Below are 16,266 nucleotides of genomic sequence, written 5' to 3' on the forward strand. Positions count from 1 at the left end.
AGGGGGAACCTGTTTATTTAGCCACTTTCACCTCTTTTTCCCGGTTTTATTGACAAAACTTGGGGCCTCTCTCTCTCTCTCTCTCTCTCTCTCTCTCTCTCTCTCTCTCTCTCTCTCTCTCTCTCTCTAGGAACTATAGACTATAAACTGAACTATCTATTTCTATATGCTAATCAAACACACATAAACTCCATATAAATCATTACTCGAGCAAAATTTAAAGCTTGCACTCCATCTCGTCATGAATCTGCTAGAGCTGATGGCGATTTTGAAGAAAACATTCAGAAATTCGGAATATATAGTGAAATCCCCAAAAAACTTCTCTTGTCGCTCATTTTTCTGGTAGAATTAGGTGTCGTACTTCCAGATTCTTGTTGTGATTACCATCCTCGAGGCCATAACTTTTCTTCGGTATAGTTCTGGAGTACAACAGGGCCTTTATCTGGGAACAAAGAGGAGGTGTCGGAGTTAGAGACATCGGAACCGGGTGATATGAGTTGGCCTCTACCGGACTTCCTAGGCATAACTGAAACAATTGCGATTCATGATGGGATGATGTAAATTTCCGATCGACTTTGTTGTTTTGGTTACCGGAGCTTAGGAACCAAGCAAATGGCACCTCATCGAGTTTCTGGACTGGTTTTAGAGTAATTGTTTTCGATTTCATTTTTGGGTATACACAATTTCAATTTCGTTTCTAGGCAGACACTAACACCAACCATCACCACACCTGTTGTGAATCAGATCTCAAGATCTGGCCTTCTGGGTGAACGATTCAGAAAAGGGTGAAGTTTTTCTTTTGATTTTTTGAAGTTCTTGGGGGAACCACAACACCTCTGTTCTTTGAGAATACATACAAACCCACACAATTGGTCTCAAGCGATTCAAAGAGAATACATACAAACGGTGGTCAATGATTAAACAAAAAACTCAATCCCCTTATTTGTTGATATGATGCTAGTTACAGCAGGAGTACAGGACCTCTATTTGTAGGTGGGTTTCAGGGAGAGAGAGTTAGAGAGAGAGAGAGAGAGAGTATGGGAAAATTCAAAGTCAATATAAGAAAATTGGTCAACAAATGTCATTGTGTCAAAGAAGTAACCGGCTGACCCCTTCACTTTGGACAAAAGGATGTAATCGACCCGACAAAAACAACTTCGTGCCTTCATAAGGCCACAAAAATTGTTTAGGGTCGAAAAGGATAAACCCTAGAAAGTTAGTAGGGCATTTGTGTCATTTTCCCAAGAGTTAAAATAAAAAATAGGCAAAAGTTGAAGGGAGCAAAAGCAAAAGAAGTCGCCACCCATTTTGGTATTTAGAACAGATATAATTTTATTTTGAAACACATTTTTATAATATAAACTAGCTGGGGTACCCCGCTCCGCGGGGTTCGATTACGACCAGGGTTTTAGTCTTTTGGTTTTCGGTTATGTATATCGTATAGTCATAGGTAGTGTCTCGTTGGTGATTGTATTTGTTAGTATGTAGTAGGAAGTAATATTTGTGTTTTAAAGGATATTTTATTTTGTAACATGTATATATATATGGTAAATTTAGAGGATAAAAACAATTAAATTGAAGGGATTTTCATTGCATTTAGATGACATTTTTTATTATTATGAGTAAAAAACAAAATACATACTCCATATTTGCATCAATATATATGAAGGCGGAAATGAGAAGCCAAAAAAAAAAAATATTATAGTGTATTTACATGAAACCCGAATGGAATCCATGATTGTAGAGATTGAAATGCTCTTTTGTGATTCCATTCCATTGCCATAACCATTAGTAACATGAGAACAAAACCTCGAATTACCGAAATACTCTTCAAGTCCACCGACTGCAACCCCATTCACATTCTGAGCACCCGCCACCATAGTTTCCAACTTTTTTAATACTTCCATTTTAGTTAATATTTATTTATTTTTTAATACCGACGTTTGAACTATCAACCTATAAAATAGAAACATATATTAGATATAAAATAGACCCATAAGCATTTACTCAAAAAAAATCCAATAGTGATGCAAATATGTATGGTAGAATTAATTATCTCAACATCGTATCTAATAAACATAAACAAGACATGTAATTACAGAGGTTCTACACAAACCATTTATTTGACTTTTTGCAGAAAAACATACAGTCAAAGTACCTGAATGTGACCAAAAATCCACAAGGATCTGAGAATTGAGAATTTGAAGAAGAATCTAAAGGGAAATGTTCTTTATTTTGTGTAGAATGGTTTCACATGGTATTTGTAACTTTAGAAGAGACGCAATCAATTAACATATTAACAAAACCCCAAAAGAGATAACTTCAATTCTGAACTTAATATTGTTTAATCAGAATCTGTATACTCAAGAACTAAACATCAATCAAAGAATGTATGATGAACCATAACCCACCTCTTGGTAACTCTATAAGGATGCAAATTCTTTCATTTTCCTCTCTCTTTCTTCCGTGTTGACTGTGTCAAAACGAAGTAAAATATTCTGCGGAAAATTAGGGTTAAAAATCAAAAGCAAATGATCAAAAATTAAAAATTAAATGAAAATAGAGACATTGTTCAACAAAAATAAGGAGAAATCGAAAAGCTTACAATCAATTGAAGGTGAACAACTTCGAAAAAGCAAACATCCTCAACACTATATTGTTCTTGGACAGTGGTGGGGTGTCAGACCGATGGTGGGTGAAGAAGAAGACAACGGATTTCTCATATGAGTGAATATTTTTTTTGTAATTTACATCTAAAAAGAATTTACCTTGGAACTCTCCACTTCTGATAACCATTCAGCGAGATCTGTTGCCAAGGAGATGACCACCTTTTGCAATAGTGAACCAACTACAAAACAATGTGTAAAAGTATGATCTGAATGCTTGTGGTGGTTCCCTTCTTACTAAAATATAATAAGCAAATTAACATGCATTATTTCATCTCATATATAGTCTAGAAAAATATTTTATTTAAAAACAACAAAAAGTACTCACATGTCTGCAATTTCTGCAGTTTATGAGGAATGACATCCCACTACTTTTTTCTACCTCAAATTACAGCAAAAAAAAAAAAAGAACACCCACAACCAAAAATAAATTCAAAGATCTGATATTTATAAAAATTTATTGCTTATTTAACTATTCCAAACTCTTGTTTCCCATGCCGTCAAAACAGTCGACCCATTTTTACACTCTACTCTAATTTTATGTGATTTTTACATGACCTTATGACAGGAAGATGATTGAAAGAGCATGCAAGGTTTATAATAAATAAAATAATGATATTTTAGTGAAGTTTCCATGTTTGAAAACATTATGAGATGCAAGCCTTTTGTTTTGCCAAATTAGATTATAGGTCATGACAATCAATAGTTTAGTTACCAATTTGCCAAATTATTCTAGTCTTAAAGAAGAAGAGAATGGATACACATATAAATTACCAACAATCAACATTACTCAAATGATCTGTTAAATGTGCTTCCTGGATGTTTATATTGATCCAGAAAAAACCTTCAGCCTGCAAGTGGGGAAAAAAATGTGTTAACGCAATAAATAGCAACATGCTTCCATTTCTTCCTATTGCAGCATTATACTTTGGAAAATTTATTCAATTATAGCAAGTGAAAGTCTATCTAGAAAATATATGTTTGCTTTAACAAAAAAAAAGGTCATTAAAACCCAAATAGGATTATAATAATTTTAATTTTTATCTGTAATTATTATATATATATTAAAGTTGTGGACGAAAGGAACAGTGAAATTGGCATAATTTGTCCAGGTTTGGTCCCTTCATTTACATATCCGGTCCCTGTACTTCTTTAATTAATTTATTCATATCCTTTTGTTTGTGTTTGAATTACATTTCCGGTCCCTCTATATTGCTATGTGTGTCACTTCTTTTTTATTATTAATATATATATATATATATATATATATATATATATATATATATATATATATATATATATATTATCGTTTTCTCCCCCTGGACTTTTTATGTTTGTCAATTTTATCACTTTTTTATTCAAACATTTTTTCCTCCCGAATAAACAATCAACCACGTAGTGCCTGTAAACCCCCTTTGGAAATGGTTTATTCAAAATCCGACCCCCGCAACGCGGGGGCATATTTCTAGTTACCATTAAAAAAGGGTCATTAAAATCCAAAACGGTAAACACGGGAAATTTTCATCAAAATCCGTTAAAACCACTAACTTTTAATGATTCGTTGGAAATAGGGGTGGCAATTGATGACACGACACCACAAAAATACACGACACGAAACGAAATTGAGACGAAATTGAAATTCGAATTCGTGTTCGTTTCGTGTTCGTGTTCGTGTTCGTGTTCGTGTTCGTGTTCGTGTTCGTGTCAGGTGTAAAAAATACGACGTCGTGTCGTGTCGTGTTCAAAATTTGACACGAAATTGACACGATTTAACATTTTTTGTCGTGTTTTTCGTGTTTGTTGTGTTTTTCGTGTTGTGTATGAATAAATATTAATTAAATACATTAATTGTTATTTCATGTTATCTTTGTCGTGTCGTGTCGTGTTTGTCGTTTTTTAATCGGTTCGTTTTCGTGTTAGTTAAAAAAACACGAGATTGTGTCGTGTCGTGCTCGTGTTATATAAAACCTTGTCGTGTCGTGTCGTGTCGTGTCAGACAAAAACACGACACGATGGCCCGATTTGACACCCCTAGTTGGAAATGGAATGGAATCCGTTGTGTTTATGTTTGTTTCACCTCTTTGTAATGGATTATGCTTTCTGGTCCCTTTCCATTATGCTTCAATATTTCAAGTTTTGATAAATGCCTGCAACAAACAAACAAACAAATATTGTCATACTATAACCTGCCAAATAAAGTTAAGATCAGTATTCCATTTTTGGTATCTTAGGTCACTAAACTTTCTAAATTTGGACTGCTTTACCATGCTGATGTGGCAGGCAAAATATTGCTCAGTGGAAGGAAATTAGAAAGTTTATTGAGCTAAATGGAATGGTGTGATGCTAAGCAACCTGTCCACAACAAAATCCATCACTGATGTTGATCCTGTGTTCTACTTCACCTAAAATTCTTTCCAATTGGCAAACAAATACACTACAGAATGGAATCCATCCGTTTTTTGATTCTGTGGGTTAGTGGGTTTATTTATGTGTGTGGGTAGTTGGGTTCGGAGGTGGATGGGTGAGGTCGGAAGAGATGATGATTATATAAAGTGATTTGGCAAAAATAAAGAGGCAATAGTTGAATATTTTCATTTTCATTTTATAATAAAACATAAGGATTGTAGACATAAGTTATAAAAACTAACCTGGGAATAATTTTTAATGACCATATTATACAATAATGTTTTGTTCTCAGCATCCTGCGACAACCTGGTAAGATCAAACATGATTATTTCTCATATACTTTGTCAATCGGTAATTAGTAAATTATGATGTTTCAGATTTTTACAATTACATGTAATCTTTGATTTAAAATATGGAAAATGAAAACACATCCACCACACCTATCATTACTCACACTTGGATGACCACTACAGCTGTAAAAGACATCCTCAAAGATTATATTTTTGTTTCTGTTTGATGGCCTTCTTCACCAGGTCTAACAATTTCACTGATCCAGTCGAACAATAACTTATATAAATTTGCAACTGTAGGTCTTCCCCTAGACAACCGAAGGAAATTGAAAATTTGAAATCAGCTAATTGTATGGTTTGTGATCAGAATCAAATGAAATTATTAGCAACTGAGATTAAGAAAAATTTCATTCATTAAATAAAAGAGATAGAGTGTTTAAAGTAGTCATATGCATGATGTTCATATGACATGTAAGGGATCATAATGAGTCCCTAGCTAGCCCTAGAAACTTCAAATTTGATCAAATTAAAGCACAATCAGAGTAATAATTGGAAACCTAGCTCCATAATCGCATATAAAATATGGACCCAATATAGCCAATGAAAAAACTAATGCGAAAATTCCCAAAAATATAAACGTACAGATAATATGAACTGAGATTAATGGCAATTGCATACCTAATCATAGATTACGAAAGATTTTCCCAAAAAAAAAAGCTAAAAAGGTCAATGCCAATCAGCTGCACTTGTAATGCACTTTCGTTGGGGATTCTTATCAAACACATGGTATGCGTCCCCTGCCTCATGCCTACGACTTATCTTCCTATATCAACCAAATCAGCCCACTCCAAAACCCTATCGCTGCTATTTCATCTTTACTTACATACCGGTCAAAAAGTTACACACACACACACGGAGAGATAATGGAAATGTTTCAGTGACAACCCTCACATCTTCTTCTTCTCCTTTGATCACTAAATTCCCTGACCCTTTGAAAGCTTCCTGAAGCGTAATCAGCCCAACCCCATGAGACCCAAGAACAGTTGTGACCATTCCCACTTTCTTCCCGGATTTCATGCCCATTACTTATGAACTCGGAGCAACCTTCTGCACTACCTATGTTGAAAAAAAATGATAATTGTAATTTGTGATGAATCAAAATTGAATAGTGACTTGTGATTTATACCTTTTCCAGATTGTTCAAGGAATCTGAGTGGAAACAAATACTTGTCGGTTAGCCTCATCAATGGCAGCCCAACCCACATAAACGAAATTAAAGCCCCATAAACTTCTTGGACCGTCTGTCTATTTGCGTGTGTATCCCAAGCTGTCGTTCTCGACCTTGAAAAAGACGACCCCTTTAGGGTAGGACTTGGTGGAGGTTGATGATTCTCAGAAGAAGAAGAAACGTCGGAGCAAGCGGAGGGAAGATGTTTTGGGAGGAGAGAAAGAAGCAAAGAGCTGTTAGTGGCATGCGAAGGCAACCGGTTCGTTTCAGAGGAAAGAAAGAAAATCGAGAAGATTGTAGAAGGTACCGGATGAGAGAGACAGTGGGGAAGATAACGACGCAGTAGATTGCCAACACGTATAGACAAAGAATATACGTAATGTCAAAATATGCCCCAAGTCGACTTTACCAATGTTGCTACTTCCAACAATAATACAGGGACCATTTCTGCCAAAAGTTCGCCAGTTCACTATTCATCTTTTAACACAACTTTAATATATACTAGATGAGTGGTCCGGATTTGTGAATTTTTTTTTGGTTCTAACCAAAATTAACAGTATGTAGGGATAGTTTTGTACAAAACTGTTAAAAGCAAAAAAAATAAATAATAATAACTATAAAAACGGTATGCAAGGGCAGTTTCATCCAAAATTGTTAAATTGTTTTTAAGTAGAAAAACATTATGCAGGGGCATTTTGGTCCAAAACCGAATGGAAGCACTGTTTTCCTTTGGCTTTCTTTATCCCTCACCTGAACTTTCCCAGTCAAGACCGACTTAGCAACGGAAAAAATTTCCATCTCCATCCTTGACCGCCAGCACCACGGTAGCTGATGTGTCTAGCCTATCAACTATGATCATGTGGATGATTCTACTTCTTTAGTTTGTTTAGTATGTCGCAATGTAGATCCACCTCTGTTAGTATTATCTACGAAAAGAATAAGAAATTAATCACTAAATACAGATAACTTGAACATAAAAACTGTAGTTCAAATAAAGAAAATCCATTATGATAATTTATCATTCTAAAGTGTGACATTTAGTTTTTTTAGTCAACTTAAAAATCAATAGATCTCTTTTAACTTTTATTTAACTTAAAGTAAAAGGTAAATTAGTGGAAAGGAATCATCTCTTCGTTTTCAAAAATAAAAATCCCAGGGACATTAGTGAAAGGCAACTCAGATGCAAGGAAGATGTCACCCGATTCCACAAAACCTTAATAATTTTAAATGTAGCAAGGAAGAAAGTTGATGCACGCACCTGTTTTCCATTTCTATGACACCCGTCGCATCAACCTGCAAAGAAAAAGTTATCCGGGTTTCAGGTCTCCATGAACCATTCCATGTTAATAACATTTGTCGTATTTAAAAGCGAGGAGAAATTAAAACATGAAGTTTCCAACTAACATTTATACTTACATCTAATGAATTTAACTTTGGGTTTTAACAAAATACCTTCAAAGAATCTACCTAATACAAGAATTTTGAAGAGGCTGATGATTTTGTTTGCAGTGATATGGCTTTCGTCTTTGAATCTTTCTGTAGGCAAGAAAGTTTCACAAATATTTTAGATATTAAAACATAATCAGATGGTTTGCGAATAATAATTACCTTGTAGCAAGTTGGTAAGGTACCTGATTAAATAGAAAAGGAATGGGACTTACCCGTAAATAATGATTTATGAAATGAGGCAGAAAAAGTTACATTGTCCAAAGTAAAAGAACATGGAAACATCCTCTATATATATCATCATATAAACCCTCAACAAAGGACAACTAACATCATAATAAAACAAAATCCGAACAGAATAGAAGCCCAGCCACCCGTTTGGCGGGTGTTGTAGGATTTGCAACTGGGGCACTTAACAGCCACAACATGAAATGCCACTTTGGAATTGGTCCCACAGTCATTGCACAATATCCATATCTTCAACAAAAAAATTCAAAAAAAAAATGGTTTCTTAGAAGTAGAAAAAACTAAAACTAAAACTAAAAAAGACAAAGAGATGCAATGGCATACCAGTTTGTTTTGATAGAATTCCGACATATCACACACTGACTTAAAACATAAAGGGCAAGCATACCTGTTCCAATAACATTTAAAAAAACAAATATAAGTACATTTAATATTTATTGAGTTGACAAAATGATTTGAAAGTGTAAATTGGTGTGTTTTAGATTGACTCACTGATAGTGTTGCTGCATTTGCTTTAAACAGTTCTTACGAATGGTATAGCCACATGGCATGACTGTAAGATCATCTATTGAATCAAAAAGATACTGCAAAGTGAAAATAACCAATATTTAGAAAAACCCCCATAAATATTTATGATTTATCCATGAATAAAAGGTGAAAAAATGGATACCTCAAAGCATACAGGGCAATCATGGTGCATTGCTCCCTAAAAAAGAGATAGAAGTCGATAGTTATATCTTCATAAAATACAGCTCAACATCATTTAGATTACATCTGTAAATGAACACATAATTCAACAAAATATAAGCATATATTTCAGAAATCAACAAAAGCAGCAACAAATCATTATCAATTTCAGTAAAAAAGCAAAAATAAAGCGCAACAAATGAAGAAAAATCAGCAAAAACAACAAACCATTACCGATTACAAACAACATGGATTCCTGTCTCAAGTTATTATGGTTCTTCTGTTCAATATATCAGCAAAATTGCAAGTTATTGTGTTCAATATATCAGTAAAATCAACAAAAAGCAAAATAGAAGCAAAAAATAGATGATGGATTTGTATTACCTTGTCGGATATTTTCAATCTGCAATTCAAATCTGCCAAATACTTTGAAACCAACAAAAGAAGCAAATAATATAATAAATTTTAAGCATAGTAGATTAAAAACGGAAGAAGCAAGAGATAATTGGCAGGAAGAAAGATAGTTAGGGTTCAACCAATTCCCAAAAAAATCTTGTTCTTTTTCTATTTCCCAGTCGATTCAAATTGTAGAGACCGTCGATAGGAAAAGGGAACGGTGGTCTATTCCAGTCCATGAGGATTCAGATTGTGGAAACGATCGATTGGAAGAGGGATTTTGGAATGGCCGACTGTTATATGGGCCAACTGCAAACAAACAAACTTTTAGAAACAATCTAATAAAATATTGATAAGGAACTCACGTAATCAGTATGGGTCACTCACAATGATCCTTTTCCTTCCTTTCTTCCTCACTGAGTTTGTATCAAGCCTTGTAATGCACAGTAATAAGGTCATGTCGATAACCATATAAACGATTAATTCAAAAATTGAAATCAACAAACCATCGAATTAGAAAAATTTAGGCCTGGAATCAGGTTCTCAGGCATATAAATAAAGCTGCGCACAAGCAGAGAGATGTGAAATATATTGATTAACTCACAGAAGTAACGGACTTTTCAAAATTGAAAAGAAGCACAAACAAAAATCAAACCCCAATCCATAGATGACTTAGCCCAAAAGAAATCAGGCTTACAATTTCAGCCCAATTACACCTCTACACCTTGTCTGTTGCGTGCGTTTGTACCCCAGCAAAGAGTCAAGCTACCCGTTGCGTGCGTAGCAGCCAACATTCCGATCGATTGTCACCAAATAAGAAATCGCAGCTGTCCCTTCGATTCTCCGAATCCGATCGACCCTGCCATGAAAATCGTAGATTCTCTTTCACTCCAAAGCGATAACAGGTTCTTCTCCCTCTTCTGATTTCGATCACCAATTCGCACAAGCCACTCTTTTTCCTTGTCAAAATCGATCACACTACCTCCAAATTCGCATCTTCTCCTTCTTCTCTAGATCGATCAAAATCCTTCTCTCTTTCTCTCCAAATCGAAGTCAGAAAGTGTTGGCTGGTTTTTCTTTTTGACAGGGAGGCTCGATGGTGGCTGTGATTGCTCGGTTGCTGCCTTGAAGAATGTTAAGGAGGCTTTTTTGGTGGTGATTTATGGTTGATTTGGGGGGTGATGTAGGCTGTAGTAGAGAGTGGCTGACGGAGCTGGTGGGGGCGGTGAGCATCGTTGACGAAGTAAACCCCATGAACAGTGGTGAAGAAGCAGATTGCTGGTGGTGGTGAACGATGGCCGCCTATAGGGTGATGGCGGTGAGGTTTCACTGAGAAGAAGAACGAAGAAGCGATGGATAAAGGAAATAGAGTAATAGAAAGGAAGATAAACATGAAAATACAGTCACACAACAGCCACGATGATCAACACGTGTACAGAAAAAAGGAACTAACTATATAAAATGCCCCTTGCAACAAACCGTATACTTGAAGGACCATTTCTGCCAAAAAGACGTAACTTCACTGTTCATGTTGGTGAACAACTTTAATATATATATAATATAATAATAACCTAGAGAAAATTTCACAATTTACATAAAGAATTATGATCAATATATAAAATTAAAATTATATACAAATATAAACTTTTTTAAACATAGAAACCACTTCACGTCTTTACCATATAAGGATGAGCTTGAATACCAAAAACAATTACACCATTCATTTATACATTTTACAAAAATAACGCCCACTTTCCAAGTAAACGGTTTCGGAAGGAAAGAAATCTCAATTCCAGACAAATCATATGATCATCACTCCCGCCACCTGGAAAACGTTGACGCGCTCAATTATTCAAAAAAATGATATCTTTAAATCATCTATTCCTGCTTGTCTCTCCATTCATATAAACCCTAGCAATTCAACTTCCTAACCATCTCTAAAATAAAAATGTCAGACAACATACCTTGCGAAATTCAAGCAGAAATCATCAAAAGACTTCCCGTGAAATCACTGGTTCAATTCAGATCCGTCTCCAAACAATGGAAGTCTTTAATAGACAGCCGTGAGTTTCTTGTTGCTTACAATATCTACCACAATCAGACTCAACGTTTAATTGTATGGTATGAATATCCAGTAGACACTGAGGAAAAGTATGTTTCATTTATTGATGATGAAACTTTCGCCAAACAAGGTTTCGCTGTGACTGTTCCTGTGCTTGCTAAAGTACTTAACGACTCACGTGTGGTTGGTAGCTCTCAAGGATTGTTGTGCTTATATGGCTATTATCGTGTTCCAGGTCATTCTCGTCACAACTCTGTACGAGAGATGGCTGTTCTTTGGAATCCTTCAATCAGAAAATCAGTTGGTGTAGCTGTGCCTGGTGTGTTACGTTGGGGTCTTGAAACCATTCTTGGATTCGGGGTTTGTCCTATCAGAAGTGACCCTATGATTGTGAAGATTACACAGGTTAATCTAAACTGGGAAATGAGAAGTAGGGTTAGCGTCCCTTGGGTGGTTGAAGTTTTCACATTGAGTAAAGGTAGTTGGAGAATTCTTTCTAGTAATCTGCCTAATAAGTCGATTAAAATTACATGGTCTCAGGTAGTTATAGACAGGTTTATTTATTGGTTTGCTTTTGACAAGTTGGTTGCTGCTGATGGTGGTTTTTCCATAAAAAGTATGATAATGTCATTTGATATGACAACTGAAGAATTTAGAGTGGTAGATCTACCTGAGAATTTAGTAAACCAGTCTTACATGAATTTGTCAATCTCTAAGGTATGGGAGTCTCTAGCTGTTCTTGAATACGCTACAAACATGATGAATCAAGTTTGTAATGTATGGGTGAAGGATCATGGTGTTCAGAATTTGTTTAAAAAGCTATTTACCATTAATGCTCCATATGCGTCAATAAGGGCACTGGGATTTACGAAAAGTGGTGAACCTATGATGGAAGTGAAAGATTATTACAAAGAAGCAGCTGCACTTGTTGTTTATGAACCCAGCTTAGGACACATCAACAATATTGGGATTAGTGGAAATTATGGTTCATTCTTCGTTGGCTCCTACATGGAAACCCTACTTCTGCTTGATCAGTTAGATTGTAGTGTTTATTCTAACATTGACAACTGATCCTGGTGGCAAGATTGCAAGATGTGTAGTTTACAAGAGATGAATTATCGTCCTTTGGAAGGTAAGACAAGATGATATGAGATCTTACAGTTGAGGGGCCATGTTTGTAAGCAGGAGAGAACTAAACCATTTTCATCATAACAATAGAATATCCATGTGAAAGTAAAACATATTTTGCATTTACTAAAGTAAGCAACTTGTTTTTAATATATAAACTTTGTAGCAAGTTTTGCGCAATCTTTCCTTTTTTGCGGTAGGATTTCAATTATTGTTTGGTTCTCAAGGGCTTGAGTGGAGAACGAAAAATTCCCTTGACAGAGATCTCAATTGGCTGTTCATTTAACTGGAAGACAATCAAGTATTACAAATAGTATTGCTTCTCTCTATAGTGTTGGATGCGTATTCTAGGTCGACCTTCTATATATACATATGCTTTGCCTCTAGAGCTGTAGCTATTTTAATGATCCCTAATTATGTGGAACTTGAATAAATGTCTGTTATAGAATCTAGACTTATAATTTAGATATGTTCTAGTGTGGTGGGATTTATTCATCAAAGCTTGTTGTGGCACATGACAGCCCTCAGCGTTTGGGTTCTCGGATTCAAAACAAACTCATTCATACATTGTCGGGTTCGGACTTTACGCATGTTTGGATGTATCATAATAATGCGTTTTCACATATTCAAATGTATAGCTTTGTAAAATATTCAATAGAATAATCCGTGTGAAAGTAAAACATGTTTTGTAGCTAGCCTAATTACCTCTATTCTCTTTACTTAAAAAAATTCAAAGATGAACTTCTTCCTTGAACATATTGAAATCTTTTCTGAAACAATCTTTAATGCTTATAAGCTTGTCAATATAATTCACAAATTTGTCAACTTAGTCTACATGATTAGTGTTGATACCTTGCATTCTCATTTCATAGATTTTTTTTCATGTAATTTTCAAATATCTTAAGATAATCTTATGTCATGTTCAATTCATATTTACCTTAAAAGATATAACTTCGAGTTAAACCAAACTAATTGGTTTATCATTTTGCATATGCCAATGGTTGCATAGATATATAAATACATTCTAGGTAAAACAGGTGGATTGTCTGCGTATGTAAGTGTATGTAAGAGTATGTAAATGTATTTGGGCTGCAAATAGTGAACAAAACTTGTTTCCTTGGGTTTGTGGATGTAATTTGAAAATAGAGAGAAATATGGTTGGAGCGAAAACTGTTTTACTCCTAAACGGAAAAGCAACAACACTATCAAGAAAGCGATACATGTACATTATATATAGAATTAATGGCGACATGGAATGACTTGTCACCTGTAACAACTTTATATATAATGGGTGATGATAAACATAAGGACTTACAAGTTCTATCTAATTTAATAATGATGTTAATGTATTTCAACGTGATTAGTTGATTTGCCAAAAGGATGTACTCCTATGGTAATGATATTAAAACGATCGATTACAATGATTATGGTGTTTTGTTGTGGAGATTATGAAGCGTCGTGTACATCCTATAAAAATTGATTGCATATTTGTAAAATGCATCTATTGGGAAAATCCGCATTAGACCCTTATGTCATTGTCATTAAAATTAATACCTTCAATTAATGTAAAACATAAGTATGGGACCTAAATTTAATTTAGGCAAGACTTAGGATATTTTCAAATCCCCGTTGATCCAAGAGACAAGGAGAATACCAAGTTTACATGTCCTTATGAGACATTTGCTTACTGACGCATGTCATTTGGCTTATGCAATTCACCGACCACTTTCCAAAGATGCATGACCGCAATCTTCTATGACATGGTGGAGAAATATATGGTAGTCTTCATGGACGATTTCTCAGTTTTTTGTCACAATTTTGATAAATTTTTATCTAACATTGATCAAGGAATAAGAAAGTGTGGTTGGAGTTTTGAAGAAACGGAAAAACACAATCACATGGAGAATCACCGAATTTAACGGAATAAGGCTTGCTCAAACAAGATCCTTATAGAAGATGATGCAAACCTGGTTGTACAACACCAAAGAAGGCTAAACTCAAAAATACAATAGGTGGTCAAGAAAGTGATTCGAAAGCTAATGGATGCGGGATAATCTATTTGATTGCTGATACTCCTTGGGTGAGTCCAATTCACGTAGTGCCAAAGAAAGGAGGAATGCCGATAGTCAACAACGATAATAATGAGCTAATTCCTACTAGGATGTTAACCGCTTGGTGAGTGTCCATCAATTACCTAAAGTTAAACGATGACACTTACAAGGACCACTTTCATGTACCTTTTATATATCAAATGCTTGAACAACTATCTGGTCACCTTTATTATTGTTTTTATATGTTTTCAGGATATTTTCGATTCCCCATTGATCCAAGAGACGTAGAGAAGATCACGTTTACATGTCCTTATGGGACATTTGCTTACCGACACATGTGATTTGGATTATGCAATGCACCAGCCAGTTTCCATAGACACATGACCGCAATCTTGCATGACATTTTGGAGAAATTTATGGAATTCTTCATGGACAATTTCTCGCTTTTTAGTCACATTTTTTATAATTGTTTAACTAACATTAATCTCATCCTGGCTAGGTGCGAAGGGACTAACTTGTTCCTCAATCGGGAGAAATGTCACTTTATGGTAAAAGAAGACATAATTTTAGGACACAAAGTCTCTAATTTGTGGATAGAAGTGGACTAGCTAAAAATTGACATAATTTCCAAATTGCCACCTCCATCAAACAAGAAAGGGGTGTGGAGTTTCTTAGGACAGGCATGTTTTTTCTGCCAATTTATAAAAGAGTTTTCAAAAATTACACGTCCTTTAACTCAACTGCTTTTAAGAGATTCTAGCTTTGATTTTTATGATGATTGTTTAAACGCTTTCAATGTATTAAACGAGAAGATAACTACCACCTTGATCATGATAGCCCCGAATTGGAACTCGACATTTGAATTTGCTTTAGGAGTTGTCTTAGGACAAGAGTTGCAACCAATTTACTATGCAAGTAAAACACTCAACCCGGATCATGAGAACTACACTATGAATGAAAAAGAAATATTAGTTTTTGTATATGCCTTCGATAAATTCCATCCGTATTTGACTTTATCTAAACCGGTTGTGTTTACTAACCATTTTGGTTTGAAGTATTTATTTAGCAAACATAATGCAAAACCAAGAGAGATTCGACAGGTGCTTCTATCTCAAGAATTCAACATCGAGATCAAAGATAAGCCAATCACCTTTTGAAATTAGAGAATCCAAAAATGGAGGAGTTCAAAGAAGGCGAGATTGACGACATCTTTCCCGACAAGTACTTAATGGTGATAACCGGAGAAGAGACAAGGTTTGCGGGTATTGTAAACTTTCTAGCCAACGGTTATCTTGTTAAAGGCTTGACCAAGAAACAACGAAGAAATTTTTCGTTGATATGAAGTATAACATTTGGGATGAGCCATATCTATTCTGAGGTTCTGCCGACAACATTATCTAATGATGCATGTTTGGAAGAGATGCAAGGGATATCTTGCAACATTGTCATAGTGGACCAAACATTGGACATCATGGAGCACAATATATAGCAAAGAACATGGACATCATGGAGCACAATATATTGCAAAGAAGGTGACATCATTTAACAAGGAATGTGACACATGCCAACGCTCTGGTAATATCTCTTCTTATAATGAAATTCCCCAAAATAGCATCCAAGTTTGTGAAGTCTTTCACATATGGGACATTGACTACATGGG

At 35.1% G+C, this 16,266-nt stretch overlaps 2 protein-coding genes across 17 annotated transcripts; one reads left to right on the plus strand and one right to left on the minus strand.

The window, feature by feature from the left end:
• Positions 1 to 1,595: 1,595 nt before the first annotated feature.
• On the minus strand, positions 1,596 to 10,771 carry LOC145158991 (putative E3 ubiquitin-protein ligase RZFP34). 16 transcript variants are annotated; one of them, XM_079077865.1, is made up of 19 exons: positions 9,753 to 10,771; positions 9,506 to 9,674; positions 9,354 to 9,395; positions 9,204 to 9,249; positions 8,953 to 9,056; positions 8,775 to 8,866; positions 8,607 to 8,670; positions 8,043 to 8,513; positions 7,849 to 7,883; positions 7,341 to 7,516; positions 6,549 to 7,037; positions 6,041 to 6,478; positions 5,527 to 5,670; positions 5,315 to 5,378; positions 4,744 to 4,813; positions 3,441 to 3,517; positions 2,769 to 2,848; positions 2,412 to 2,473; positions 1,596 to 1,956 (listed from the first exon to the last, which is right to left on the minus strand). In XM_079077865.1, exons 5-8 carry the CDS (start codon positions 8,980 to 8,982, stop codon positions 8,349 to 8,351), a joined length of 351 nt encoding a protein of 116 aa, XP_078933991.1. In that variant the 5' UTR covers positions 8,983 to 9,056; positions 9,204 to 9,249; positions 9,354 to 9,395; positions 9,506 to 9,674; positions 9,753 to 10,771; the 3' UTR covers positions 1,596 to 1,956; positions 2,412 to 2,473; positions 2,769 to 2,848; positions 3,441 to 3,517; positions 4,744 to 4,813; positions 5,315 to 5,378; positions 5,527 to 5,670; positions 6,041 to 6,478; positions 6,549 to 7,037; positions 7,341 to 7,516; positions 7,849 to 7,883; positions 8,043 to 8,348. The 16 variants fall into 16 exon arrangements, with proteins under 16 accessions (XP_078933991.1, XP_078933996.1, XP_078933989.1 ...); XM_079077870.1 differs by having other exon boundaries at positions 8,058 to 8,126; positions 8,252 to 8,513; positions 9,354 to 9,674; XM_079077863.1 differs by having other exon boundaries at positions 8,043 to 8,126; positions 8,252 to 8,513; positions 9,354 to 9,674.
• A 542-nt stretch (positions 10,772 to 11,313) lies between these two features.
• On the plus strand, positions 11,314 to 12,498 carry LOC145157335 (putative F-box protein At3g16210). Its single transcript, XM_079076391.1, has one exon. The coding sequence runs from the start codon at positions 11,314 to 11,316 to the stop codon at positions 12,496 to 12,498; it is 1,185 nt and encodes a 394-aa protein (XP_078932517.1).
• The last annotated feature ends 3,768 nt before the right edge of the window (positions 12,499 to 16,266 follow it).

Source organism: Lactuca virosa, chromosome 2 (genome assembly GCF_052849685.1).
Source record: "Lactuca virosa cultivar CGN04683 chromosome 2, Lactuca_virosa_CGN04683_v6, whole genome shotgun sequence".
In the NCBI taxonomy this organism is placed as follows: domain Eukaryota; kingdom Viridiplantae; phylum Streptophyta; class Magnoliopsida; order Asterales; family Asteraceae; genus Lactuca; species Lactuca virosa.

Bases quoted from the DNA above. Each gene is read 5' to 3' on its own strand.
- LOC145158991 (XM_079077865.1), bottom strand. From the start codon at position 8,982: ATGCACCATGATTGCCCTGTATGCTTTGAG. The intron at 8,867-8,952 runs GTATCCATTTTT...TTCACTTTGCAG, and splicing joins ATTGCCCTGTATGCTTTGAG to TATCTTTTTGATTCAATAGA. The intron at 8,514-8,606 runs GTATGCCATTGC...TTTTTGTTGAAG, and splicing joins AATTCTATCAAAACAAACTG to ATATGGATATTGTGCAATGA.
- LOC145157335 (XM_079076391.1), top strand. From the start codon at position 11,314: ATGTCAGACAACATACCTTGCGAAATTCAAGCAGAAATCATCAAAAGA.